Source organism: Alligator sinensis, unplaced genomic scaffold, assembly GCF_000455745.1.
Source record: "Alligator sinensis unplaced genomic scaffold, ASM45574v1 scaffold511_1, whole genome shotgun sequence".
NCBI lineage: Eukaryota > Metazoa > Chordata > Crocodylia > Alligatoridae > Alligator > Alligator sinensis.
The window spans coordinates 1,568,935-1,595,856 of NW_005842114.1; the positions used below are offsets into that span (position 1 = coordinate 1,568,935).

General features: G+C 43.6%; 1 protein-coding gene across 3 annotated transcripts; it reads left to right on the plus strand.

The window, feature by feature from the left end:
• Nucleotides 1–6: 6 nt before the first annotated feature.
• On the plus strand, nucleotides 7–23,993 carry IFT52 (intraflagellar transport 52). Of its 3 annotated transcripts, none has more exons than XR_003094312.1 (14): nucleotides 7–1,768; nucleotides 2,985–3,109; nucleotides 4,681–4,768; nucleotides 5,060–5,189; nucleotides 6,199–6,274; nucleotides 6,520–6,591; nucleotides 7,400–7,526; nucleotides 11,115–11,201; nucleotides 12,484–12,552; nucleotides 13,962–14,116; nucleotides 14,901–14,988; nucleotides 20,041–20,149; nucleotides 20,696–20,793; nucleotides 20,919–21,052. XR_003094312.1 is itself a non-coding variant. In XM_006024715.3 (14 exons), exons 1-14 carry the CDS (start codon nucleotides 1,751–1,753, stop codon nucleotides 23,692–23,694), a joined length of 1,338 nt encoding a protein of 445 aa, XP_006024777.1. In that variant the 5' UTR covers nucleotides 7–1,750; the 3' UTR covers nucleotides 23,695–23,993. The 3 variants fall into 3 exon arrangements, 2 of the variants coding, with proteins under 2 accessions (XP_006024777.1, XP_025061174.1); XM_006024715.3 differs by lacking the exon at nucleotides 20,696–20,793 and adding an exon at nucleotides 23,647–23,993 and having other exon boundaries at nucleotides 20,919–21,064; XM_025205389.1 differs by lacking the exons at nucleotides 6,520–6,591; nucleotides 20,696–20,793 and adding an exon at nucleotides 23,647–23,993 and having other exon boundaries at nucleotides 20,919–21,064.
• Nucleotides 23,994–26,922: the final 2,929 nt, after the last annotated feature.

A 26,922-nucleotide genomic window follows, 5' to 3' on the forward strand; every position in this document is an offset into this window, starting at 1 on the left:
AGTGGCCCTTCCTCTGGTAGGGAGGATGCTAAACTTCGTGTTTGGAATTTTGTACACCTAAAAATTGAAGTGCTTTAAGACAATGGAGTTGTAGTTAGAAACTTTGCCGTTGTTTGTTGCATTCCAGAAACTGGTCTACTTACACTTGTTTGTCTACCTCCTATTCCCACTTTTGGTGCAGGATTTTCAAACAATACAAGACATACTTATTCAATAAGCCACTTTTGGGAGAGGGGTACGAATGGAAGTGGATTCATTACTTAAATGTGCATCAGCAAGCCAGTTTCCTTGAACTTCTGTTAAAGCAGTTCATAAAGGAATAGCACACTGGGTGTAACTGGAGTGTGCAAATATGCATAGCCTCGTAATTCATCTCCTCGTCTTGAGAGGTTCAGATTCTTTGTTCACGTTTGTGAAGCTATGATGCTGTGCCTTAATGACATTATGGTTACTTTGCTGCTCTAAGGAGGTGGCCTGGAATCTGCTTATTGTAGATGTTTCACTTCAACTGTTTCTCCAGTCACAGACTTTTCTTAAGTCAGAGTAACTCCTTCTACGTATAGAAGCTGTGCAACTGAGGGCATTCTCTTTCCTTTCCTGGTCCTGGGCTGCCTATAAAGGGTCGAGAAGGCTGTTTTAAAGATTCCTCTTGCCTTAGCTTGGCAACTGAGGGATGTAATGTGCACAGGAGTTCCCAATTAAAAGGGGGAGGTGAAACATGGCTGGCTGGATTGGCCTGTTACTGTAGAGAGGGGTACTCTTATAATAATATACCATGCCTTGAAAGGAAGGGGGAAAGCTTTCATTGCTCAAAGCTGGGCTCCGCTAGTACCCGGCAGTTCCTCTCTGAAAACAAACTGCAGAACCAGCATGTTCTAGCGCTCGATTATTGCACGAGGCACAACCCCACCTCTGCTTCGGGGCCTGCACAGAGCTTCCCCGTCCATGCGGGCAGCTGTTGGCTACGCCAGGTCCCCCTTGGCGTGCTCAGGGTAGTAGGCAGAAGTCGCTCCTTTTGTTTTTGAAGGCGGCCTCCCAGCTTTATTGAAACCGAGGTGGATCTGCAAGCACCGAACAAAACTGCCAGGCTCTAAATCGAATTGTTGTTATGCACTACGCCGCCTTAAAGCTGCTTGGCTGGGGGAAGGAGAAAGGCATCTGGGATTTGACTGGGAAGCCTCCTCACATTAGTCTGCCTGTTTCTGCAGTGGGCCCAAGGGCCTCTTCTCTGGGTTGTGTTGTGCTCTGGGGAGGCTGGTGCCAGAGACGGAAAGGGGGTGCGGGGCACGGCGCTGCATGAGGTTTCAATGTACCCAACTTTATCTTGGACATAAGAAGCAGGGGTTCGTACGGAAGTAAACCTGCTCCCACTGACTCCTCTTGGTCCAAGTGGGCCTAGCTGCTTCCCCCCGCACATGCGCAGTAGCGCCGCACCAAGCGGGAACATCCGTGCGTTCCTCACCCGTCTCCGTGTTGGTACAGGCCAAGAAGGTCCCAACCCTTCCCCCCTCCCTTTCCTCTAGAGAATGGTAGGAGCCCGGGCAGTGCGGCGGGATTGGGGAAAGGTAGAAGCGGGGCATCTGACGTCATCGGTCGAAGCGGGCACAGCTCTAGAGGCAGGAGCTTGTTTGACTCTTCCTGCCGCCCGTACTCCACGGAGCGCTTCGCCCGTGCGCATGCGCACCGAGTGGGACGGTGGGTTGCTAGGCTGAGGGCGGCCCTTAGTTACCGAGCCTGGCGGGGCCGGAGGATGGTGCTGACTCCGCAGGTACAGTCCGTCTGCGGCGCTGGGCTGAGGCCGCCCCCTTGCGTGGGCTCAGCGGCTCCCCCGCCTCGGGTGCACGGAAGCGGGCTCCTCCCGCCGTGCCCTGCATTGCAGTGGTGACAGCGGGGCCCAGGCCGGGACTGCTCGGGGGCCTCCGGGCTGCCCCGCACACCCGGCTCCCGGCGCGCTGCCCAGGCCGTGCCGGGCCTAGGGCAAATTCTAGGTGACCCCTGGACGCCCGCGTGGGTCATGGTGGGAGCAGCAGGGGCGACTCGCACTGGGACCGCTGTGCGGACCCTCGGGGATGCTGGTCTGCCGCGCTTTGAGAAACCAGCGCTGTGGCCTGGCACTTCTCTGCTGTCACAGGGTCTCTAGAAACGGTCTCCGCACAAACCTCTCCTCATTGTCTAGGGCACCTGCTGACAAGCAGCCTGCATCCTTCCTAGGTGCTCTCTGCCTCCTGTCCTGAGATGCCATTGAATGGGGTTATGTGAATAACAATAAGTTTGCACACGTGTTTACGAGCATGGCTGGGAGGATCCCTCTAGTTCAGCCCCGTTGACACTCTACAGCCTTGTTCAAATTAGAAAAAAATATCAAACCTGTAACAAGCCATCACAGCAGCTATGTTAGTGAGAGCCCAAGGGTAGACCACATGCAGGTGTTTTTGCTTTTGTATGTAGAGCTGCTCTGATGTTGTTATAAAATGTCAGAAGTGTGGTTAACTTTTATGGAAAACAAAAAGGGTCCTGGCTCCCAAAAATTTAGAGCAGCACTCTCTCAATCATTCATTAGATTTCAGTCATTGAAAACTACAAAGGAATAGCATTAGACTGGAAGCCCGTGATTTTTGGGATTTTTTTTAAATACAGAGTACTGGTGAATCTAATTACATTTTTAATTAAGGCTATTGAAGAAATAAAATGGGAAGTCTTGTGTACTTCTTGGGGTGTTTGCCTGGCTGGCTGTTGTGTGATGATTTTATGTGTTTGTCTACAGAATGTTATAGTAAACTTTTAACAACAACAGAAAATCCTAGCCTAACTCTTTTAGAACAGATATGCCATTCCTGCACTGACACATTACACACCAACCTGCATGTGCCTGCGTGTGTTCCTGATTCACAGTCATGAAGAATCTGCTTGTTCTTTACACAAAGTTTGCAGGTATGAAATAGTATATTTTTGCTTTTGCTCTGCTTTTTGCATTCATTCTCAAGGTTACTATGGAGAGAGATCCTCGGAACATCATTGTCTTCAGTGCATCCAAAAAAGAGATTTTCACTGTCAACAGTGGTTTTAAGTCTTTACAGAAAAGGCTTCGCAGTAATTGGAAGATACAGAGGTGAGGAATTGGCTTTCTTTTTCACTCCTTGTAGCTTTTAGGATGCATGAAGGTGAAACTGATATATGTAATAAGTTACTTGTGAAGTAAGATCAGTGCAGTTGAGACTGTTTTTATGATGACATTTGAGGTACTTCATAATATATTGATGTTTGTGGATATTCATAGCAAATCAGAAGAGCATTAACCTGTAGCTCTGCTATGGGGTGGCTTTGAAGGGCTTTAATTGAACTTTCAGGTACTGGGCGTTGTAAGTTTATGCAATCTCTGAGGCTACCCCACTGTTTGCTTTTTTTTTTAGAATGCTTATTTGCCTTCATAATGGGTTAAGATTTGCTGTTACTATTCTGGGGTAAAAAACTATTAAGCTTAAAATTAGGGGTGCACTGATGGATTTGGGGGGGGGGGGGGGGGGGTGGGAGAGGAGGTGGGGGGGGGGGGGGGGGGCGGATAGCCAATTTTTAAGGAGGCATATCGGCCAATACCGATCTGGTTTCTGATACGCAGCCTGGCAGCTTGAAGAGCAGTGTCCAGCTAGTAAGTCTGTTGTGGTGGAAGAGGAGGGAGTAGGGGGGCAGATCGAGGCCCCTGCAGTGAGGGAGGGAGTAGGGCTGGGGCAGACACTGCACAGCTGAGGAGGGCCGTGGGATGGAGCTGCAGCTCATCTGGGAGGCGTGGGGAGAGGGGCCAGCTCCCATTGCTGCATGCATCCCAGGAGGGCATGGCTGGTGTGTGCCCCCAGATCTGCACATGGGGCCACGTGGGCTGCTGCTGGGGCCGGGGCTGGGCCGGGCTCTTCCTGGCAGGGGGCTGGGCTGGAGCAGGCAGCAGTGGCAGCGCTGGGAGGGACCTACATGGGGGCTGCAGCTACCCCAAAACTTGCTGTAGTCTCCCCAGTTCTCCTCCTCAGCACCACTGCCACCTGCCCTGAGTGCAGCTTGGCCCAGCCCCAACTGGGAAGAGCCTGGTGCCACCCCAGCCTGCGCCCGCAGGGACAGCCCACCCCACCGTGCAGATCGGGGGACACCAGGGGGTGTAGGGAGGGGGGCAGCTCCCATGCCCTCCTGGGGTGTGTACAACAATGGGAGCTGCCTCCCCTCCCTACACCCCCTGGATGAGCCATGGTTCCATCCCATGCCCCACCTCGCCCCGGCTGTGCAGCGCCTGCCCCAGTCCCACTCACTCCCTCACCACATGAACCTCGATCTGCCCCCCACGCCCCTTTTCTTCCCCCCCTCCCCTTCCACCACAACAGACCTACCAGATGGACACAGCTCTCCAAGCTGCTGGGCTGCGCTCCTCACCGCCTACATGCTGCGCTGCAGCTGTGTGCATGCACGGGGCATTTATCGGCCAAATTATTGGTCACATCAGTCAAAAAAAGACTTTCCGATACTGTCAATTTTCCTTATATTGGACTGATTTGATGAAAAATAAAAAAACATAAATCAACTGAAGTGTTCACTTTGTATTCCTTTGCTAGGCTTTTAAAATAAACTGCAGTTAATGACTCATTCATGAACTATATATAAAATTACTATGTAACGTGTTTTAATTAATCTGTTTTATAGTTTAAAAGATGAGATCACATCTGAGAAGCTGACGGGGGTAAAGTTGTGGATTACAGCAGGGCCGAGAGAAAAATTCACCGCAGCTGAGGTGAGAAATGTAGAAAGGAGGAGGAAAAGACTAAAGTGATTTGCATACTAGTTATTTTTCCAGTTATTTTTCACCTAGGAAGAAACTTGAGAAGATGACATACAACATTATATGATAGCACTGTAGTTTGGAAAGCTTGTTTTACATGCGTTTAGATTTGAATGCTTTTTTGCAGGATCAAGCTGATTTCAAATAATTAAAACTAGATACCTTGCTCATTTCTTTACAGTCTTTTTGAGTACTGTTCTTAGCGCTCTGATTGTATTCCTGTGTTTCCATCTTATTGTTTAGTTTGGGGTTCTGAAGAAATTCCTGGAAGAGGGTGGGGATATCCTGGTGATGCTGGGAGAAGGTGGTGAATCCCGATATGACACCAATATTAACTTCTTGCTAGAAGAGTATGGGATCATGGTCAATAATGGTAACTGAGTTTATTCCAGTCTTTTTTTTACCCCTTGTTGACAAAACCTTTGGGATATTTCTACTATGTATTATATTTTAACATGTTTTAGGTTTTGAAATCCATATTTTTATTGTAATGCAGAATGAGACTGCAGTCTGGCCAAAGACTTTTGTATATGGAATAATTTTATAATCTCCAACACATTTCCATCCATTTAGCACATCAGGTAGTTGAAGAGTAATTACTGACAAATGTTAATACCAGCATAAATGGATTTTCACAGTCGCAAGCTACTTAATGTATTATTAGAATTTCACTTGTAATTCATGGTAGATGATGGGACATTTTGTTATAAGTATTTATATCTTGTTGGGGGAAAAAAAAGATTCTCTGAGTGCTGAATTAATAGTTATTTTCAATCCAACAGTGATTTTTTTTTTCTTTTTGAGCTACTGAGAAAATTTTATCTAATGGTTCTTCAGATATCAGAAACAGTATATTCTCACCAAATGAGGCATTTCTTATTTTCTTTAATGACTGCTGGATGTTGGGTGTTCTAGTTCACATTCTTACATCAGAGTGGTGATAAGTTCAACATACTTTAGGTAACTTCTAAGGCATGTAAGGAGAGTTTGAACCTGTAAAACTAGATTATGTTTTTAAACTGGTGATCCTGTTTGCACTTGCAGGAAATCACAGGTTCAGGAGAAGGCATACACACATATGATTGTAGATATCTACATATTTTCATTTGAGCCTGCAGATAAGTGTTTCCAAAATTATTTGAAGGTCCAAATCTGCAGGTCTAAAAAGAGTCACCAGGTTAAGGCTGTTTTAATTTATGCTTGGAACCAAACCAGCCCCAGGACTGTGGCATTAAAAATAAATACTATAAGTATCAACAAGTGAACTTGTGTCTCCTTAGTCTGTCTCATGTTCTAAGCACTAAATGTGCTTCCTCCATGGAAGGGAGAAGATTACATTTTAAAGATAAAAAAAAGATTTAATGCTTTTTCCTTTCTTCCAGATACCGTAGTGAGAAATGTATATTACAAGTACTTCCACCCTAAAGAAGCCCTGGTTTCTAATGGAGTTTTGAATAGGTAAGTGTTCTTAAGATCACAGAATAGTAGGGTTGAATGGGATCTTGAGGGACATTTGGTTTAACCCCCTGCATGAATACAGGAAAACTATTTCTAAATCACCTCTGAATCAGTGCTTGAGGTTCCACGGCTCTCTTGGGCAATTTGCTCCACTGCATTACTGTTCTTACAGGATGTAAACTTGTAAATAGTGCTGCTGTAAATCTGTGGCATTTTCATTGGTCTTTCATTGGTTGCCATCTCAGGGAAATCAGCAGAGCTGCAGGGAAAGCAGTACCTGGGATAATAGATGAAGATAGCAGTGGAAATGACTCTCAGTAAGTATCTTTTCCACATCAGCTTCTTCAGAGGAAAGATTGTGTGTGAGCCTGAACTGTTATATTACTGGCACAGTAGGCAAAGTGGCAGTGCTTTGTGAGATGTGAGATTCATGTCTGAGTGTTGGCTTCTTGTTCCTCAAGCTTCATGACTAAAAGGGAGGATTTCTTCATCAGTACATGCCAGCTCATCAAGAAGAAACAAGGATGGATTCTGACGGGAGACCTAACTGTTCCTCCTATCCAGTGCTGTATTGGGCACAGGACATAAAAGATAACCAAAATTGTACACAGCTACTTACTAAGAATTTCAGCCTGAAAAATTTGGAGGCCAACATCTTGTCGTGATCACCAAGATTTTAAATAATGTGCTTTTGTGAACATACAGCATACCTGAAACACAACTACAAGTTAGAGTTTGTATAGACTGATCTGGATTTGTACACGTTTCCAAAGCATGCATTCAAAATCTTAGCCTCAGCCTGTTTAATACTGAAGACATTACAGTAAAATCTCTGTTATCTGGCATCTCTGGGGTAAGGGGATTGCTGGTTATGTAAAAATTCCAAAACAGAGCGGAGGGGAAAGGCGGTGGCGGCTGCATGGGGAGGGGTGTGTGGTGGTGGCCGCCCATGGAGCAGTGGTAACGCAGGGTGGTGGGTAGCGGTGGCTGCTGCTGCATGCAACCTTTTCCCTGCCTCTGCTTCGCATCCGGCCAGCCGGAAATTCCAGTTAATAGAATTTCCGGTTACTTAAATGCTGAATAGCGGAGACTTTACTGTAGTAAAATTCTTACTTTTTTTTGCAGAGCTCTCACTTTTGTGTATCCGTTTGGTGCCACTCTGAATGTGATGAAACCGGCAGTGGCTGTTCTGTCCACGGGGTCTGTCTGCTTTCCACTAAATAGACCCATTCTGGCTTTTTACCAGCATAAGGTACAGTGTTGGATGAAATAAATTATTAATTCCTTAGTAAAGTAATTCTGATACTTTTTAACAATCTAATTTTATTTGACATCTTATTTACCTAGAGACTCCTCCCCAAATGTTCACAAAGAATGCAGACATCGTGTGAAGTATGAAGTAATTTACCTTGGATTGTATTCTGTAGTGATTTACTTAGCAATTGGGCATGGACACCCTGCCAGTTCTCCTAAGCTGGGTGCCTGCAGTAGACAGTGCTATAGTGTTACAGTGCTGCTTTGAGTCATCTGGCACTGTAGCAAGAGTGCTAGTTTGCACTGAGCAAAGTGCATCCCTTTTTTAAATTGATTTGAGTAACCAGACATAATAGTACAATGGTGTATAGTAACTCTTCACGTTGAGACATAACTTACCCAGGAGTGGAGTATCTTACACTAAGGCTGTGCATCATATGTCTGCTTCATTCATAAAGTTAAGTTTACTCTATAGTAAATATGTTGTGTGTTCACATCCAAAATTTATGCACATGTTGTATAAAACAGACTCCATCACTTGGGCAATACAAGTATATAAAGATTATGTGATTATGATTACAGAGTTGCTACCCATCTAAGGTTGAGTGAAACTAAGCATTTTCCAAATGACAGTCCACAGCTGTCACAGCGAGCAAAATCATGACAATTTTCTTACCTTTTATCTCCTGACATGCATGCATGGAGCAAAAGAATGCAGTTGTGATAATCTTCACAGGTAACAGACATACACATGTGCAATATGTTAATCAAATCACATGAAGGTGTCCGAATTTCGCTGGGTACAGCGTTGTTTCAACACTGCTACTGTTTAGCTGTGTTCTAATCTGGTTTCCTTTACCAGTTTGGGTAGATGTTTCCCCCCTGATAAGTAAAATAATCAAGCTATGCTATAGATTAAAACTTAAAGAATTTATCTTTACATCTGTCTTGTTTGTCATATGGATTAATAATTGAAATCTAACAGAATTGCAACATGGAAGAAAATCTCAGATTGTAGTGGCCAGAGAAACCAAACTGAAAGAATGAATTTAAACACAGTGGTTGCTAGCCTGTTCCTGTTACAATGTTAATGGGACATAAGCGAGTAATGTATTTTTTAAAGGCTTTATGTTAAAAAAAAAAAAAAAAAAAAAAAAAAAAAAAATCTCTAATTATCCCTGAATATGTAAGTGCCTTAGTACTTGATTTAGTGAAAACTTAGTTTTTATATGAAAAGTTGCTAATCTGATGCTCTCTTAAACTGATTTAGATTTTCAGTTACATGTCTAGACCAAAATTGTGCATGCAGATGCATCTAATTCATTATTTGTGTATGTGATCTGATTTCAGTGCATGCGTGAGACAGGAAAGGCACAAAACTGTCCAAGTTTTATAAACATTGTCTGCTTTTCCTAAAACGAGGGAACTTATTTGCATCAGAGTTCAAGTCATTCTGTTCTTGCTACAATAAAATACCATGAATACCTGAGGTGGAGAACCAACCTTTAATTGGGCATCTCTTGCTTTCATTTAACTGGAGGAAATTATAGGTAAAATGCTGGAAGCTGAAGATAATGGTAGAATTTCTGTTAGGGCAGAGAAAAGGATCAGAAAGAAAATACATAATTTGTTTGAGAGAAATGAGGTAGGATAAAGAATGGCAGTAGGTAAACTTAGCTGGGAAAGAAACAGTAGAGGAAGAGGATGCTATCCTGCTGCAGTGCTGTGCAGCAAAAAGCCACTTTCTTTGTTTTTAGCTTACTGGGGTCTCATACTGAGCTGTAGCTATAAATAGGAAGTAGAACTTTTCCATTTGTATGAGACTAGGGGTGCACTAATAAAGGTTTTTTGGGCCGATACGGATGTCCGATTATTAACGAGCCATATCGGCTGATACCGATTGATTGTTGATATGCAGTTTGGCAGCTTGCAGAGCAGCATCTGGCTGGTAAGTCCATTGGGGGAAGGGGTGGGAGGGGCCAGATCAAGGGCCCCGTGGTGAGGGAGGGATTAGGGCAGGGGCATGGGCAGGCTCTGCACAGCTGAGATGGGGCTGGGACAGAGCCGTGAACAGCTCATCTGGGGAACGTGCAGGGGCAGTTCCTGCTGCTTGGCACACTTCTGGGGGAGCTATGGGCAGTGTGTGCCCCCTGGATCTGTGTGTGGGCAAGGGCAGGCTGCCTCTGCTGGCTGGGGCCGGGGTTAGTGCCAGGGTCTTCCTGACAGGGGGGAAGGGTGGGGAGGATTGAGCCAGTCTGCACTTGGGACCAGCAGCAGTGCTGGGACGGGGGGCTACAGCAAATTTTTGGGGTGGCTACAACCTCCCCCCAACCCCTCTGTAGCCCCCACTCCCAACGCTGCCGCTGCCCACCCTGAGCCCAGCCTCAGCCAGCAGTGGCAGTCTGACCTCACCCCACGCACAGATCTGGGGGTCACATGCCCCCCATGGTTCCCTGGGGGTGTACCGAGTGGTGGGAGCTGCCTCCCCCTTCGGACGAGCTGCCTGCAGGTCAGTCCTGCACCCTGCCCCAGCTGTGAAGCACCTGCCCCAGCCTCATACCCTCCCTCACTGAGGGGGCCTCAATCTGCCCCCCCACGCCCATCTTCCCCAACAGATTTACCAGCTGGATGCTGCTGCTCTCCAAGCTGCCAGGCTGGCTGTATGCATGCTGCAGCTGCATGCGTGCATGTGGCATTTATCGGGGACATTATCAGCCACATCAGCCAAAAAAAGCCGATTGTCGATAATCTCAATTTTCCTTTTAGTGGTGCCGATATGATATGGACCAATGTATCGGTGCACCTCTAAATTAGACCATTATGCTTATTCTTTATTCAGTCTAAGAATACTGGAGCCCTATGTGAAGCACCTCTAACATCTTTGCAACCACAGTTGTATGCTTATATCATTTCCTATGAATTTAAGATTTGGTGCCAGCAAATAATGCTATTTCTTGTGTGTGTCTGTGGGGGAGAGAGGGGGGGAATCTTTTTGTAGAGGAATAATGTAGTTATTTCTTCATCTGACATTTTTAATTCAGCTAGTTAAATAGGTTTGGTTGTATCTTTTGCAACTCTTTATGAAAAGCAAAAATTACCTTTGTTAGCTAGCTTGGGGCTATAAAAATGATGTTGCATCATTCACAGGTTCAGACTGTGAAATGCTTAGGAAAGAGCTTACAGAAATTAGTTCTTTTACTTAAGAATCACTTAAGAGTCTCTCTTACCATATTGAAGAAAATGTCCTCTCTCTCTCTCTCCCTCCCTCCCTAAGAAAGGAGCCAAAATTGCAATGAGATGCAGACAGTTCACTTCTAGTTGATGCAGTCCTATCTGTTGCTCTGACTTGTGGGTAGTCTGCCAAGTGTTTAGTTTTTATTACTGAAGATCAGTCCTACTGTTAATTAGAAAGAATAAATTAGTTAAAGGAATATATTTATTTTATATTAATGCTGCACATGTAAGAGTATGTCTTCCTTAGATTTTCCTTTAATTAAATATCTGAATAATTTAGACTAGAGTAACAGTTCCCTCAAAAAATTGTTCTGGAATTTTTTTTTGGATGTATTAACTTCTTTGTTAACAGAACCGAGGTGGAAAACTGGCAGTTTTGGGATCTTGCCACATGTTCAGTGATCAGTATTTGGATAAAGAAGAGAACCGCAAGATCATGGTAAATGTTTAAAAATATACTTTAATGGCTTACAGGTATTTTATAGCATTAACAAGAACAGTCCAGAGTTGCAGTTTGTTTCCAGAGACTGGATACTAGCACTGCTATAAAATAATTAAGAGATGGAGATGCATGTATGATATAAATTTCTACAGGTAAAAATAGTGAGTTAGGTGCCTAAAAAATGTATTCTTTGTCTGGAAGAACTCTGGAAAGCTTTAGTAGCCTTTGCCCTCTGAATTTTTTCCTCTTTTTAATATGCAATATTTTTTAGGGTAATTGCTTAGCTAGAAATTACTTACAGTTAAAATGTGGCATCATGATCAGTAATGCTTTCCACTTTATAGCTGCTTTCACCTAAGAATTGTAAAATGTTTTTACAAAAGTACATGTATATCTTCATCATCTTTATCTGTAAAAAGGGGGGTGTTGGTTTAAGTGAGTTGGGGATTCACAGAGGTTGAATGACATGTCTGTGTTCATGTGAAAAAAGATATTTGAATATTTGGTTGTCTTACTATCATTCCTGTATTTTAAGTAGTGGACACATCATTTTACCTGATGTATAAGGTAAAAGGTAGTTTGGATGTTCTTTCATCTGTATGGGTTTTGATATAGGGCTGTTTGTGTCTTTCTGTCTTTTTTTTTTGAACATGCTTATAGTTAAAGGAATAATTTTGACTGGCTGATGAAATTCTAGATCATTTGAGAACTGTCCTGTTTGTATTGCTGTTCAAACTCATTGAGGATGTAATTGCAAATCAACCTTTCCTAAATAAGTGCAACTCGTATGTAGTTCCTGGACTTGCAATCGCCTACATCAATAACTTTTCCTCAGGGTCCTTTTCCAGTACTGTAGCTTATAGTATATACTATGCAAGAATTCTTTATAAAAGTACAAGTCAAAAATCATTTGCCAGTTATCAGAATCATCTTTAAAAGCATTTATGGATTTCTGGAAATTTACATTTTTCAGGTGAACTAAATTGTCTTTGTTCTCATGCCCTGTACAATATCTGTAGAATACTGCAAATTTTGTATATCTGAAGTATGCAGTTATCCAGTATATATCCCTTTGCCTTGATATATTTATATAAGTAAACACGATCTGTGCTCCTATTACCTAGTTTGTTCTGAGATAATTCACTGTTATGTTAGAGTTCTTTCATGTTTACTCCTTCTCTTCTAGTATGTTTCATCAGTTGGATTTGGTAAGGAATTTAATTGTTTAACATTATAGTAAATTATTCAGATACTCCAAAAACCCACTGTGTTTCCTCAGGATGTACTTTTCCAATGGCTCACAACATCAGACATCCATTTAAACCAGATTGATGCAGAGGACCCAGAGGTAAGAGATGTGGTTTAGTAAATTATTTTTTAATCCAGCAGGGTTGGTTTAACTGAAGGATCTGCTTGGTACACCATAACTAAAGACTATATCAATGTTATTACTTACCTTGCTTTTCAAGATGGTTGGGGGAGGGAGTACGTGTGGCATAAAAATTAATAGATTAGGATTCATTATTATTTGGACTGTGATTTAGTGTAAAATTTCAGCCATGGAGGTGCATGTTTCCAATTTGCCTCATGTTACTAGCCCTCATATGCCGGATACATTAGTTTAGTTTAAATATTCTTGAAAATTGGACTGCTCCAATGTGAAACCTGGGCATCTGAGCTTTGACTTAGCTTCTAAAGTGTTGAAGATCTTTGTGAGCCCATCCGTCCAGAGGGATAACATGGTTAAGGCATGCCAGTTTGTGCAAGCAGTGGCATACAAAGGAGTAATGTGACTAGCATCTCATCCAATCACCTTTTGGTTTCCCAATCCATATAACCATGATGAACCCAGTTACAATTTGGTCAGCTGGGGGTAGCTTTTGGCGCAAGGCTGGAGTAGGCCTTGAACACTTGTCTATAGCAGGGTGCCTTAACTGCTCTTTTGCTATACCCCTTACTTCAGGAGTAAGCATGGAGCAAATAGTACGTGTATGTAGCTAAGCAGAGATTAGCCAATTAACAAGTTTGTGGAATCTTTCTTAAACAAAAAAAAAAATGTATACAAATGTTTCTTCTATCTTTATTTAAAAATACCCTGCATGCAGAAGGGAAGAGAGAAGTGTTGTATAAACAGCACATGCAATTTATTCTTGAAACCTCCATTTAACAAGCTTGCAAGCCTTTGAACAGCAGTGATACTGGTATATGTGAAGCATCTGTTTGTTCTTGAAGCACAGGAGGGTGGAACTGTGCTCCTTGTTCATTCAGAATAACAAGAATTGAGCTGTCTTCACTCTGCCTTTACAAGCAAGAGCCTGACAGAAATTCAAATATATCATCCCTGCAGCAGTTGGAGCAGGATTAGAGTGACGAGCGCTCACATCTGTCTTTGCATAACAAAGTAAGGCTATTTGGAATAGCAAGGGTGCAGGACAGCTATTACTGCAAAATAAAATAAATAAATTTAGCTGTCAAGTATTTGCTGATGCTGATCATTACAACAACTTTGCTTTAATGTATTATTTTTGCCCCCTTTCTGTTTACAGAAATCAAACGGTTTTTATATAAAACAAGTACTTCATAACACTCCTAAAACCAAATCCAGGGTCTGTAGCATGATGAATAATATAACACATGAGGAAATGTGATAAAGCTAATTTTTCTTTCTTCACTTAAATATCATCAAGAAAGAACGAGGAAGAGAAAATTTCAGCTACATGAAAATCCCTTCACTTCTAACAATGTTATGGTGTTCAGATTTCAGACTATACAATGCTTCCGGATACAGCCACACTGTCTGAGCGACTGCGGGTATGTCTGCAAGAGGGAGAGGAGAATCCCCGAGACTTCACTACGCTTTTTGATATGTCTATTTATCAGCTGGATACAACTTCCCTTCCTAAAGTGATCAAGTCAGTAGCCATGAATTGTGGTTTTTTTGGTTTTCTTTTTTTGGGGTATGTTTAAGCCTATGTTTAATAAGGAAAATGTGTTTAATATTTTAATATATTAAGGAAATTACTGTAGTGTGTTTTGCAGATGAATACACTGAACTTTTACCCTAGGACACTTGGGTGTAAACATACCATGGGTCAAAAAAAATGACAGCCTGACTTTGTCTTATTGCAGTGATTCTCAACATTTCCACACTCAAGCCACCCTTTGGTAGGCTTCTGGTCCGTCCGTCGTCGTGTCGTTCCCCCCTCCCGAAAATGCTAGCTCTTAGTTTTCATGCTTTTTTTTTTACTACAGAAAAGTATTAGAGCAATTCTTCTTTTGCAGAGAACTCAGAAATATTACAACAGGTCAGAATGTTGTTAACATTATGAATTTCTGTTTGAAATCTCTGGGTTTATCTTGTGAATCACGTTTGTACACCTAACAGTGCTAACATTGCATAGCATCCTTGAGGGTCTTAAGGGACTCCAGGGTACTGTGGCACTGTGGTTGAGAATCACTGTCTTATTGAATGCTTGCCTGTTTTCTAGAAGCTTTGTAGTTGTCATAGAGATTAAAGTTATGTTATTACAGTAGTCATTATGGATCCTGTGACATTTATTTGCACAAACAGGGTGTTTAGCTTGGCATTCTGCACAAATTTCAAGTTCCCAGGTTGCAGGTAACACAGGCAGGTGCTTAAGCATTCATGCTATTATTTTTTCCTTCTTTCAGACCTTGCCTTTTTCTGTGTTGTAGATCTTATGAACAGCTAAATGTAAAGCATGAACCTCTTCAGCTCATTCAGCCTCAGTTTGAGACTCCGCTACCTGCACTTCAACCAGCTGTGAGTAATCTTACATGCGACTGACACCCAAGATTATCCTCCTGCTTGAGGCTTAGCTTGATCATCTCCATAGCTCCATACTTTAAAGAAAGTAGAGCATTAAGCTCTTGAGACACTTGGTACACTCCAGAGCCTACATTTTAAGAAGTAGACCTATCTTTCGGCTTGTGAACTAGACTCTAGTCCAGTCTTGTGATTTGAGAACCACTTCCAAGGTGCATACAGGGATTAAGCAAAAAGCTGCCAGCAGAACTCATTACTTGCAATTGTGCTTTGAATAAGCCATACATCTAGAATTTTCTTACATCTCCTTGCTTCCTGTGTACTCCTGTGACCAGTGGTGTCCAGCTTTCTCAGTGTGAAGATGAAACATGTTATTTCATAATGCTCAGTATCTTATCTATTTCCCTGGGTTCAGGAAGTCAGACAGGCTTCCATCCTACCCTCAGTGCTCCCACAGCCCAGCAGGGAATTATAAAATGAAGCAGCAAGAATTGTCCTTTTTACTCTATCCCATTTTCCCTTAGTAGTGTCATACCAAAGGAAGAATGTCTCTTCTCTTCAACGCATACAAAATTTCCAGTGTCGATGCATTTATCCATTTAGATATACTTAACGTACATCAACCACTCTCTTCCATGATCTCTGCTTCCTTCAGTCTTTTCAATTACAACCAGACTTTGTAATTTGTAAAGGGGGAAAGATTTTCCTCTTTCCTCATAACATGGCCAAGAAACTCCAACTGTCTCTTTCTGATGTTAGTCAGCCGCTTCCTTCTGCTGCCTGCTCTTAACAAAATATCTTCATTTGAAGTATGACTTGTCCAGCGTACCTTCAAGATGCATCTTGAGAACCACATCTCACTTGCTTCAATTCTTTTTTCCATACTTGGCGATATTGTCCACCATTCTGATGCATACATGAGGACTGGTATAACAAGCAATCCAAAGCTCTTAACTTCATCCCCATAGACATTTTACTATTTGTCAGTATCTTTTTCATTTTCAGAAATGTGTCTTTTGCCATCCCTATTCTCTGTTTTATTTCATGACCACATTTACCATCTTGATGTTATCTAGCTTCTCAAGTAGTTACATTTATTGGCCTGCCTTATCTGTTCCTTTTTCACTTTAATGTTGCATACAGAAATTATTTTCTTCTTTGTAATTACCATACATTCTGTTTTTCTACAGTTGATACTTAAACCCTTCTTTTCACTTTCACTAACAACTGTATCTAACATTCCTTGAAGCTTCTCTTCTGAATCAGCTATTAAGATTGTGTCATCAGCATAATGCAAGTTGTTCAAATTCTGTCTGCCAGCGATCAGCCCTGGTAAATTCTCAATCTCCCTCAGTATTTTTTCTCACTATACAAGTTGAACAAGTCAGGTGAAAAAACAGTCTTGTCTCACACCCCTCTTGATTTGGATGAAATCACTTAGTTCATTTTGTGTCTTCACTGCTGCAGTTTGGTTCCAATAGAGGTTTCTTAAAATTCTCAAGTCTTTACCATCAATATCCAGTTCTTTCAGCATATTCATTAACTCCTCATGCTTAACTCTATCAAAAGCTTTGGTATAATCAATAAATCACAAAAAAAATCCTCATTTCTGTTGCTCTGTCTGAAAGCATTTGTACTATGCAGATAGCATTTCTTGTACCTCGACCTTCCACAAAATCACATTGAACTTTTGCAGTCTCTGGTCTTATTCTACTTCTAGCTGTGGACCTTTGTCACATGGCCCATTAAACTGATGGTTCGATGGCGTTCGCATTCAGTGGCTCTAGGTCTTTTGGGGAGTGCAATAAAGATCAATTTACTGAGGTCCTGGGGTATTTCTCCACTTTCATAAATCTCACTGATAACAGTTGTTAACTTTTCTATACCAGACTCTTCCAAACATCTTATTTGTTCTGTCATCTAGTCCTGTAGCTTTATTAGTTTTTATTTGGTTGATAACTGTTCATACGTCTAACTTAAGAATTTTCAAACTGTCTATGTTCTTAATAGATGGCTTTTGTTCTTGACTGTCATGGAATAATTGTTCAATATACTCTGTCCATTTTTTTTAAATATTTGTTCTCATTCCATAATGACATCGCTGTTCTTGGCTTTTATACATCCCTTAGCAGTACATCCTCCTTTGTCTGTGGTGTCTTTGATATTCCTGTACATTAATGTAACATATTTATCCTTTTGTTTTTCTATCTCTCTACATTTTTCGTTACACCATTTTTCCTTTTTCTTCGTTACCCATTGATCAAATTCTTTTGTACAGTTTCTTATACCCTTCCAAGGTTTTCTTCTTTCTTCCATAAATTCAAGGATTTCTTCAGTCATCCCTTTCTGTCTCTTTTGCCTTACTTTTAATGGAATAACCTCCTTGGCTGTTTCAGCTAGTGCTTCTTTCAAAATTTCCCAGTTTTACATATTTCCTTTATCTTCAAGTTCTTGAAAGTGATTCTTGACTGCGTACCTTTCTTTAATTAGATCTGTTTCCATTAGAATTATATAATCAAGTTTTTTGGTGCTTTTGGTTTCTTAAGTTTCCTCAACCTTATCCTGATGGCAGCGGAAGGCTGGGGCTAACGGGGCTAGTCCCCAAACGCAGTGCAGTGGAAAGGGCCACGGGGCAGCCCACTTGTGGGCTCTGGTTGACTGCATCAGGAGTGGGGAGGGGCACGGACTCAGCCAGGATTGCAGCCCGGTGTGTGGATCACTGCCCAGCATGGCAGGCATGTATCAGTCTATTCTATGAAGGGGCAGGGGCTGGGATGGGGAGGGGAGGGGGTAGATTGAGGCCCCCACATTGAGGGAGGGAGTAGGGCAGGGACAGGAGCTGGGGTGAGTGGGGCCCTGGCTGGGTTGGGTTGTGAGATGATCGGAGCCCAGGCAGCTTGTCCAGTGTGGGGGGGCTCCCGCTGCTGTGATTACCCTGGTGGAGGCCTAGGGGGCATGTGCCTCCCTGATCTGTGCATGCAGTGGAGGCAGGCTGCCTGCTGCTGTTGCCTGGGCTCTGCGCCCCATTGCCTCTGGAGCCATGCAATGCCATGTGCATGCTGCTGCTGGGCTGTGAATGGGCCCCCCTGCCTGCCTGGCAGCAGGAAGCACAGGGCGTCGCATGGCTCTCAAGGCACCGGCAGTGGGGTGCAGAGCCCAGTGTGCAGTGGCAACCTGCCTCTGTCTGGCATACAGATCGGGGAGATATGTGCACCCCAGACCTCTGCTGGGGTGTGCATAGCAGCAGGAACCTCCCTGTGCTCCTGGATGAGCTGCCTGGGCTCCAATTATCCCATGACTTGGCCCAGCTGGGGCCCCATTCACTCCTGCCCCTGCCTCTGCCCCACCATGGCCCATCCTCCTCCCCTCGCCCCTTCCCCCACAGACTTATCTGCTGGGTGGGGGGTGCACATGCACGCACACATGCACACACTGTCCCCCAAAATAATTTTTTCTCTCTCCGCCTGTGCTTGATGGTGCATACTACAGGTACATGATCAGTTCCACAGTCAGTCCTTGGGTAAGTTTTTTTCAGTTGTTGAACTACGTTTCTGAATCTTCTGTTGATGGTGATGCAGTCAACTTGGTTTCTAATGTATCTCTAGGATCTCTACATGTATACCTTCTTCTCAGGTGGTGTTCAAACCATTTGTTCATAATGACTTGATCATTTGCAACACACCAGTCAATCCATCTCTCTCCTCTTTCATTTTTCTCTCCAAGTCCATGAGGTCCAACAATATTATCCACTTGTTCACAACCAACTTTTGCATTTAGATCTCCCATCACTATTACCACTTCTTGAGGTTTGTATTGCTTTTTTGCTTTAAGATCTTCATAGAAGCCATCAGTGTCCTCTTCCCCACTTTCAGCTGTCAGTGCATAGACTTGTATGTTGAAAGGTTTAGCTGTTATTTTCATGAGCATCACTATCAGATATTGCCCAAAAACTATGTAAACATTTTGAGGTTACTTCATCCAAAACCAATCCAACTCCTCTTTTGTGCATCTGACTTCCTGAATAGATGATCTTCACATCTTTTAAAACAATAATTCCAGCCTATTTTCAACATGTTTCTCACAGACCTAGAATATTGATATGTAATCTCTTCATTTCATGCTTGATGTCCAATTTCCAATTTGATGTAGAGTTCTCACATTCCACGTTGCCACTTTGACTGCTTGTTTTTGAATGCGGACAGTAGTATGTTGACGGTCTGGAGTCACCTGTCTCACACAACTATCCTTACTGGGCGAGGTGTACTTACCTCTTCTGTCAGGGACCCCCTTCATGCCATTGTGTGATGATTTTTTTTTTTTTCTTTCTTAATCCTTGAAAGACCATGGATTGTGCTTGGCAAAATACTGTAGTAGGCTGTCAGTCCTTGCTTCGGGTTGCAGTCTTGAGCAAGTCTCCTTTATTGTTGTCCCAGTTGCACCAGGCATCTGCCAGATGAGTTGATCCACCGTCCTGCACCCCCAACAGCTTCAATATTGGGGAATAGTGGCTAATACAGTGTGTCCAAGCACAGTTTTGAAGAGCAAGCTTGGCACAAAAGACCTTGGCTCCAGTTGTTTCTTGGGGAAATATAGGCTTTAGAAACCAAACCCCCAGCTAGTTTGATGGATGGAGGAGAGGAATTAGGAAGAGGTACATACGTGTCTTACTCCAACCCCAACCCTGGATAGAAAGATGCTTAAAGAAACTGCAGATTTGCACTCTGTTTCTGAGTCTCTATATAGGAATAACCATATAGGATCCAGCTCTTGTGCTGGATTTTATTTAAAAAGAGGCCACATTAAAGAACAGAGCACTCAAGGAAGAATGTTTTTGGTATGTTCCTGACAAGGCGGGGTATAGAACACTCAGTTATTTTTATGAAATGCAGATTAAATTTTCCAAATGCATTCAGTCTCTTGTGGCGTTTTGACTTCTCCTCGACTTTCAAAAAACCTTTCCTGGGATCCAAGCTGAAAGCTGTTTCCTAGTCACCTGTAGCATATAAGAAAAACTCTTTGCAGTAACCTACACTAAATCTTTTCTTTTAGGTTTTTCCGCCTGCTTTCAGAGAGTTGCCTCCTCCCAGTCTGGACCTGTTTGATTTAGATGAAACTTTCTCCTCTGAGAGAGCCCGTCTTGCACAGATTACAAACAAGTGTAAGCCAGACCAAGTTTTTAACTTTTGATTTATATATTTGTACAGCAATCCTGTTATTTTGATACAGTAAGCACATGGAACTGAGCTATGGAACCTATTAATATTTCACGAAGGGTTAGAAGTGCTGTTTGCATATGGGGTCCATGGATTACACTCATCTTACATGCATGACCTCGTGCTATTAAGGTGTTAATCAGCAACAGTGCAGGGTACCCCCTCTTTCTTTCTCTTCCAATTGTTATCCAGGTGCATGATCTTCAAATCTGCAGTAGCTAGGAGAGTGGTTCTTTGGGCCATGTAGCTCATGGGGTCCTTGGTTCCCCTCACTAATTTATGATGGAATTTACTTTAAAAAACTGAGTAGCAAACTGTAGGAGTGACCTTTCATGATTACCTATATCTGAGACTGCTGTTAACCTCAGCTGATAGTTTTTATTTTAATAGGCCTCTTATCTTACATCTGCTTCCTGCTTTACATTTTATGCATAAATCATTCTGCACAACTATGTAGCTGAATTATTTTGCATCTTGTTTCCATTTTAAAGTAGAGGTGGTTATCAAGCCTTTGTGCACATCTTAGAACAGGATCTCAGAGCAGGATCATATGTTGCAAGCTGTAAAACTGTTTCCGGACATTTCACTGGTATGGATTCAAGTTGTTGATTTCCTGAAATGCTTAATTGCAAATATTGTTGAGCAGTGCAACTTCAGTCAACTGGTGTACATGTGTATGTGACCTATCTGTCTCTTTCTGTGGATCCTCATTAGGTACCGAAGATGACCTAGAGTTTTATGTCAGAAAGTGTGGTGACATCTTAGGTGTAACAAACAAGCTCCCAAAGGAGCAGCAAGGTGCAAAACATATCCTGGAGCATATATTCTTCCAAGTGGTGGAGTTCAAGAAGCTGAATCGGGTACACTTGTTTTAATAACTATGCTACTAATGAATGGAGAGTGTGGTGTCAGCTGTGGTACTTATTTTCATCTGTTCAGTGCTCATGTTTGTCTTGGGCAAAAAGTACTGAGATACAGTGAAGATTTTGTCCTGTAGTGAGCAAGATGGGCACATGTGATTCTAACTACTAACAACAAGTAGTCTACGAAGAAGTCTGTTACACATCTCTATTCATGTAGTCCCTCCTGTTTCAAAACCCAGCATTGTTCTATTTGCTATTATTTACTTTGTACAGCATCATTTACAGACATTTGTAATGCAGTGCCATGCAAAGCTACCCAGGCTGGCTCTGAATGAGAGAGTCTGTTTTTCAAGCAAACAAATAAGCTAGCTAAGTACTAGGGCTGTGCAAAGCTTTGGTCGCTGATTCGATTTGGAGGAACTTTGGCCCGATTTGGTGCCTCAATCTCCGAATCCGTATTGAATCGGGAGACCCATTAATCTCTCTCAATCAAATCGGGAGCCTCTGATTCGATTCGGAGAGATTCGATGATACCGGCCATAGACACAGCTTTATTTGTTTTTTTTCTATATACCTCAAGATCCCAGGCACGGCTCAAGAATGTTGAGGTGGTGGGGCGGATGGAGCGTCCCACAGGAGCGTGGGGGAATCCCTTGCACACTTGGCGGCGGACCCGGAAGTATTTCTGGTCCACTTCTCAGTCTGCTGCAGAGTGCACGGGGGGGGGTGGGCCCCCAATCTGCCTGCCAGATAAGACCGGCGCTGGGCTCAGCCCGCACCCAGCACCAGGAAGATCAGTGATGCTGCTGGTCCTAAGTGGCAGCACCTGGCTTCTGTCAGCCAGCAGGCAGATTGGGGGCACACACTCCCAAGAGGACTCTGGCACAGCCCCCGCAGTCCTCCCGGGGGTGCCAGCGGGCCCCCGATCTGCCTGCCGGCTGACAGGAGCTGGGTGTTGCCTCCTTGGGCCAGTGGGGCCAGGGCAGATCAGCTTGTGTGGGGACCTGCCACCCCGATCTTGGGATGGGGGAGGGTCCCCACAACAGCTGATCTACCTTGGCCCCATACCAGAGCTGGCTGTAGGAGGATGCGAGGCCCGGGGAAGATAAGCTCGTGTGGGGACCCTTCTCTGCTCTGGAATCGGGGCAGCGGGTCCCTGCACGAGCTGATCTGCCCCGGCCTTGCTGGCCTCAGGTGGCAGCACCCCGCTTCTGTCAGCCAGCAGGCAGATTGGGGGCCTGCCGGCACCCCTGGGAGGGCTGTGGGGGCTGTGCTGGAGTCCTCTTGGGTGTGTGCGCACCTGATCTGCCTGCTGGGTGACAGGAGTTGGGTGCTGCTGCCTGGGGCCAGCAACAGCACTGATCTTCCTGGTGCTGGGTGCAGGCTGCACCCAGCACCAGTCTGTCATCTGGCAGGCAGATCAGGGGTCGCAGCCCTGGGAGGACTCTGGCACAGCCCCCGCAGCCCTCCTGGGGGTGTGGGTGAGCCCCCAATCTGCCTGCTGGTTGAGAGGAGCCAGGTGCTGCTGGCTGGGACCGGCACTGAAGCCAGTAAGCCTGGCTTCGAAACTTGAAACGTTTTGAGTTCCCTTGTTTAGTTTCAAAGCTGTTTCGAAACAGCTTTGAGTTTCTTTTTGATTTCACTGTTTCAAGCTTGATACGCATCGAAACAGTTTCGAAATGAAACACTGGACAAAATTTCGCACAGCCCTAATATTGTAGTATATTTTGTCATGCATCCCATCATTAGAAATTTTTTTAGGACACCTGCTAAATAATAGCATGGCTGAGTTGCATTGTGTGTAGTTTTTTTAGTATCTGTAGTTTTCATTTGTATGTTCCACAAACTAATTATTATTTGCTTTGACACATGGAAATAGTTTTAATGTGTGTAGGTTGGGAAGATGGGATTTCCCCTACAATGGTTGGCTTTATGTAAGCCCCTTGTTTGTGGATCTGCAGTGGTTTTTAAAGGAATTAAGCATTCAGACCACTAGATATAGCACATGAACCATACAGGATGTTTCTGCCAAGTACTGGTTATTGATTGTGATCTGTGTGCAAGTAACAGATGAACCCTGAATTTGGTAATGCAGATTTCACACCAGAGTTGTTAGCAATTGAGAATACTGCATTTCTGATAATTTTGTATATCAAGTTCAGGGCTCCTGAGTCAGTTTACAGCTTCTCAGTTCTTACAGTAAGGTGTAGTCCAAATCTACATTTATAAAGGTAAAACAGACCTTTAGAGCATGGGGTGTCAAACGTAAGGCTTACAGCCTGGATCCGAGGCCCACAGGGTTGGTAGAGGAGGTGCAGGACAAGCTGGGGTGGGGCTTGCTGCCCAAATCCATGGGTGGGAGCTCCACTGGGAATGCTTGTTTGGGATGGTGGTGTGTGGACCAGTAATAGCTGTTAACTCCTACTACCACTGCTGGCCCTGCATCCCAATCCAACCTGCAAGCAGCCCTGTGGCTGGATCTGGTTTGGGGGACAGCATGAGTTTGACACCCCTGCTTTAGTGCATCCAACTGTTACCTTGTATTAAATGTCCTTTTAACTATTTTCCTCCTCATTAAGGAACATGATATTGACACAAGTGAAGCTGGATTCCAGAGTGGTTACTGAAGCTGGCTTTTCCCATCAGTGAAAGAGGGAGATCTTAGCAAAAATATTTACCTGTGCTTTCCATTGTAAATTTACTGTTTCTCTCTGTTATGAACTCTGTAAATATGTATAATGTCTAAAAATGATACTTTTTAATGTTAAATGAAAAATTGTCATATAAATAGCACTTGCTTTCCAGAACCTTTTATAGAAAACAAACATTCCTTATTTAATCTTTTTTCTACTCCTTTTTATTGAAGCTGTAATTTTGTAATCATTGAAATAGTCTTATGTTAAACAAAATCTTCTTTTAAGTCTTATTTCTGCCTCTTGTATTTATTTTCCTGTCTCTGATATTTATTTACTTTTGGAGTCTGTTTGGATACAGAACCTTTATGCTGTTTACAAATGCTTGCATTCCTAATTGCATTGTAGAAAAGATCACACGCTTGTGCTTGTGTTGCACTTTTTGAGCTGGGGAGCAGCATATGTAGCCATAAATAGACTTGGAACTAGAACTCATACAATTTATATACAATATGCTAATCTACCACCCTGAGGCAGCCTCAAGCATTTGAACAAAAAATGAAAAAAAGAGGTCCCTAGTGTGTATTTATTTATGGATTTATTCGATCCTTGGGCTATTCACCAACTAGTCATTGTGACAGTGAACTAGTGCATGAACAACGAAAGGAAAGTGAAGTTGACTGGTTCATTAGAAATACACAATCTTAGTGTGTGTAGAAAACCAAGAGCATGAATGTGGAAAAGGAATGAGATACTAAACATTCTTGTAATATTAACAACACACTGTGCCACTGTTCATGTTGGGGTAAGGACATTCATTTTTCTTATCTATGTTTTTAACTTCACATTGCACTTCATGTTAGAATAATTGAGAATTGTATGCATCTGAGGCAGAAAGCCACAGCTGTAATTATTTCTTTTCTTTTTTCAAGTCTCCCATGTGGCCTCCTTTCTCTGGCACCAGCTTTCTGTCCAACTCTGCCATCCCTTTACCTTTGAAGTCACTTCTAACAAACATTCCTTTTATCTTCTTGAAAAACTTTCATCTTCTCCAAAACACTTTAGAATGCAGGGGTGCTAAAATAGCAGTGACATTGCATTTCTAGGGTGAAGGGATCTATTCTTCCTTCCCCAAGCATCTAGCATGTTGATGGTATGCAGATGCATGTTATACACTGCTGGGAAGAAGTGTATGCAACTTCATTGATTCCAAAGATTTTTACTTGCTTATGTCATTTTTTCTTTTTTTATAAACAACAAAACTATCTAAAAGTTCTACAGTTGTCTTAAGACACATACAATCTAATGTCCTAACTCTGTTGCACTGACAGTAGTGAAAAGGTAAATAGAAAAAGCTGATCTGACCAAAAACTATCATCTGGCTGCTATGGTTTTTATTTAAAAGTACTCCTCTCACTCAAATGCACCAACTTGTATGTTCTCTGTGAATGTTTACACAATAACCCTAGTGTTTCCAAAACTATCAATCCCACCCAGCAAGTTAGTGTAGGCTCTAGTTGCTACTTATCCATCCAGCCTGTACTATTCTTTTGTGTTTATAGTTAAAGACTAAGTAATTTATTTATTTATTTTTTTGCAAAACTTTTCAGACTTGTTTTGCTGTCTGTTCTTGATGTTTTCACAACATGTTTTAGAAGCAAGGCAGCTGAGGGGTCAGAGTGTGTAACCAGCACCATAACTAGGATTTGTCCTTCCTTATCTCTGCATCCATCATGGCTTCTGTACAGTAAGAATGAGCAAAAATGCCTTTGCCTATTTCAATCTAAATGGTTGCAAGTTGTAGACCAGTGCCACTTGTACATATGATGGGGGTTTAGTTCTCTCTAAACTGAAATGGTGGGTTTTTAACAATTCAAAACCACCAACTTAAAAACCCACTGTTTCAATTTAGGGACTTCCATCACCGTGACAGAACAGTGAAAGCCTGCCAGCAGCTCACCCCCCACCGGGTCACGGGTAAGCTCTGCCAGAAAAGTGGTGACGGGCCGGATCCTTTTATTATTTTTTTTTTCCTGGAGCCTGTCCGTCTCTCCCACAGCTGGGGTACAAGCTGCCAGCAGGACTTGAGCTGCAGGGGGGGGAGGGGCTGGTCCTTCTCTTTTGTGGTGGCCCAGGGGGCATGACTGCTTCTCCCTCCCCTGCAGCTCAGGGGCTGAGCGACCCAGAGGCAGCTCGTACGGACAGGCTCTGCTGGTAGGGAGGGGAAAGCAGCAAAGGGCCTGATCCTTTTTTCCTCTGAGCCTGCCCACATCTCTTGTGGCCAGGGGTCAAGCTGCTGGCAGGCTGAGCAACCCTTCCCCAGTTGTGGGCTGCCCCAGTGCTTCAGCTCCAGCCCCCCCCCCCCTCCCCCCTGCACAGTTGTGGCACCCCCAGGTGGGCTGCTAGTGGGCAGGTGCTGCCTCTACAGAGGGAAGGTCCAGGGCCGCTGCAGCTCGGGGCCTGCGGGCAGCTCACCTGCCAACCACGGGAGAGGCAAGCAGGCTCTGCTGGACAAAACCCCCCCCTCCAAAATGGGCCCCTTGCTGCTTTCGCCTCTGCAGAGCCTGCCCACGCAAACTGCTGCCAGGTTGCGCAGCCCCTGAACTGTGGGGGGGCCCAGTGGTTCCCCGCAGTGGGGCTGCCCAGGCGGGGTATTAGTGAGCTGGTGCTTCCCCAGCTCGCAGGCAGCACCCAGCCCAATCCAGTGCTCAGGGAAGCTCGGACTTGGCTGGTTTGCCACGCCCTGTGTGTCATCCCTGCTGCTTGGGACTGCCTGGGAATGAGCTGGCTTGCCCCTGGGGCAGTGTGGGAAGGTGGCAGGAGGGCAGCTATGTATGCTGGCGGTTGGAGAAGGCAGCAGGGATCATGCATGGGGCACTGAAAGCCCACCAAGGCCAAGCTTGCCCAAGCACCATCCCTACCACCTTCGGATATATCTCTGCAATTTGTTTCATCATAAACTAAAATATACTTTTTACTTTGCTATGTAACAAAGTAATTTAAAGCAAAATACAGCATGATGAAATTAAAACAAGCCACTGCAGGTGTAAATGGTGATGCCATTAAAGTGGTGCAAAAAGGTAATTAAGCTGCTTCAAAGGCCAATTTAGTCACATCCCAGGATTTTCAGGGTTAAAACACAGAGCTAATACTGCACTTTCTTCCTTAAAGCAGAAAGTAGCATGCTAGAGGCAGACCATAGTACCCAAGCACCTTTGCTAG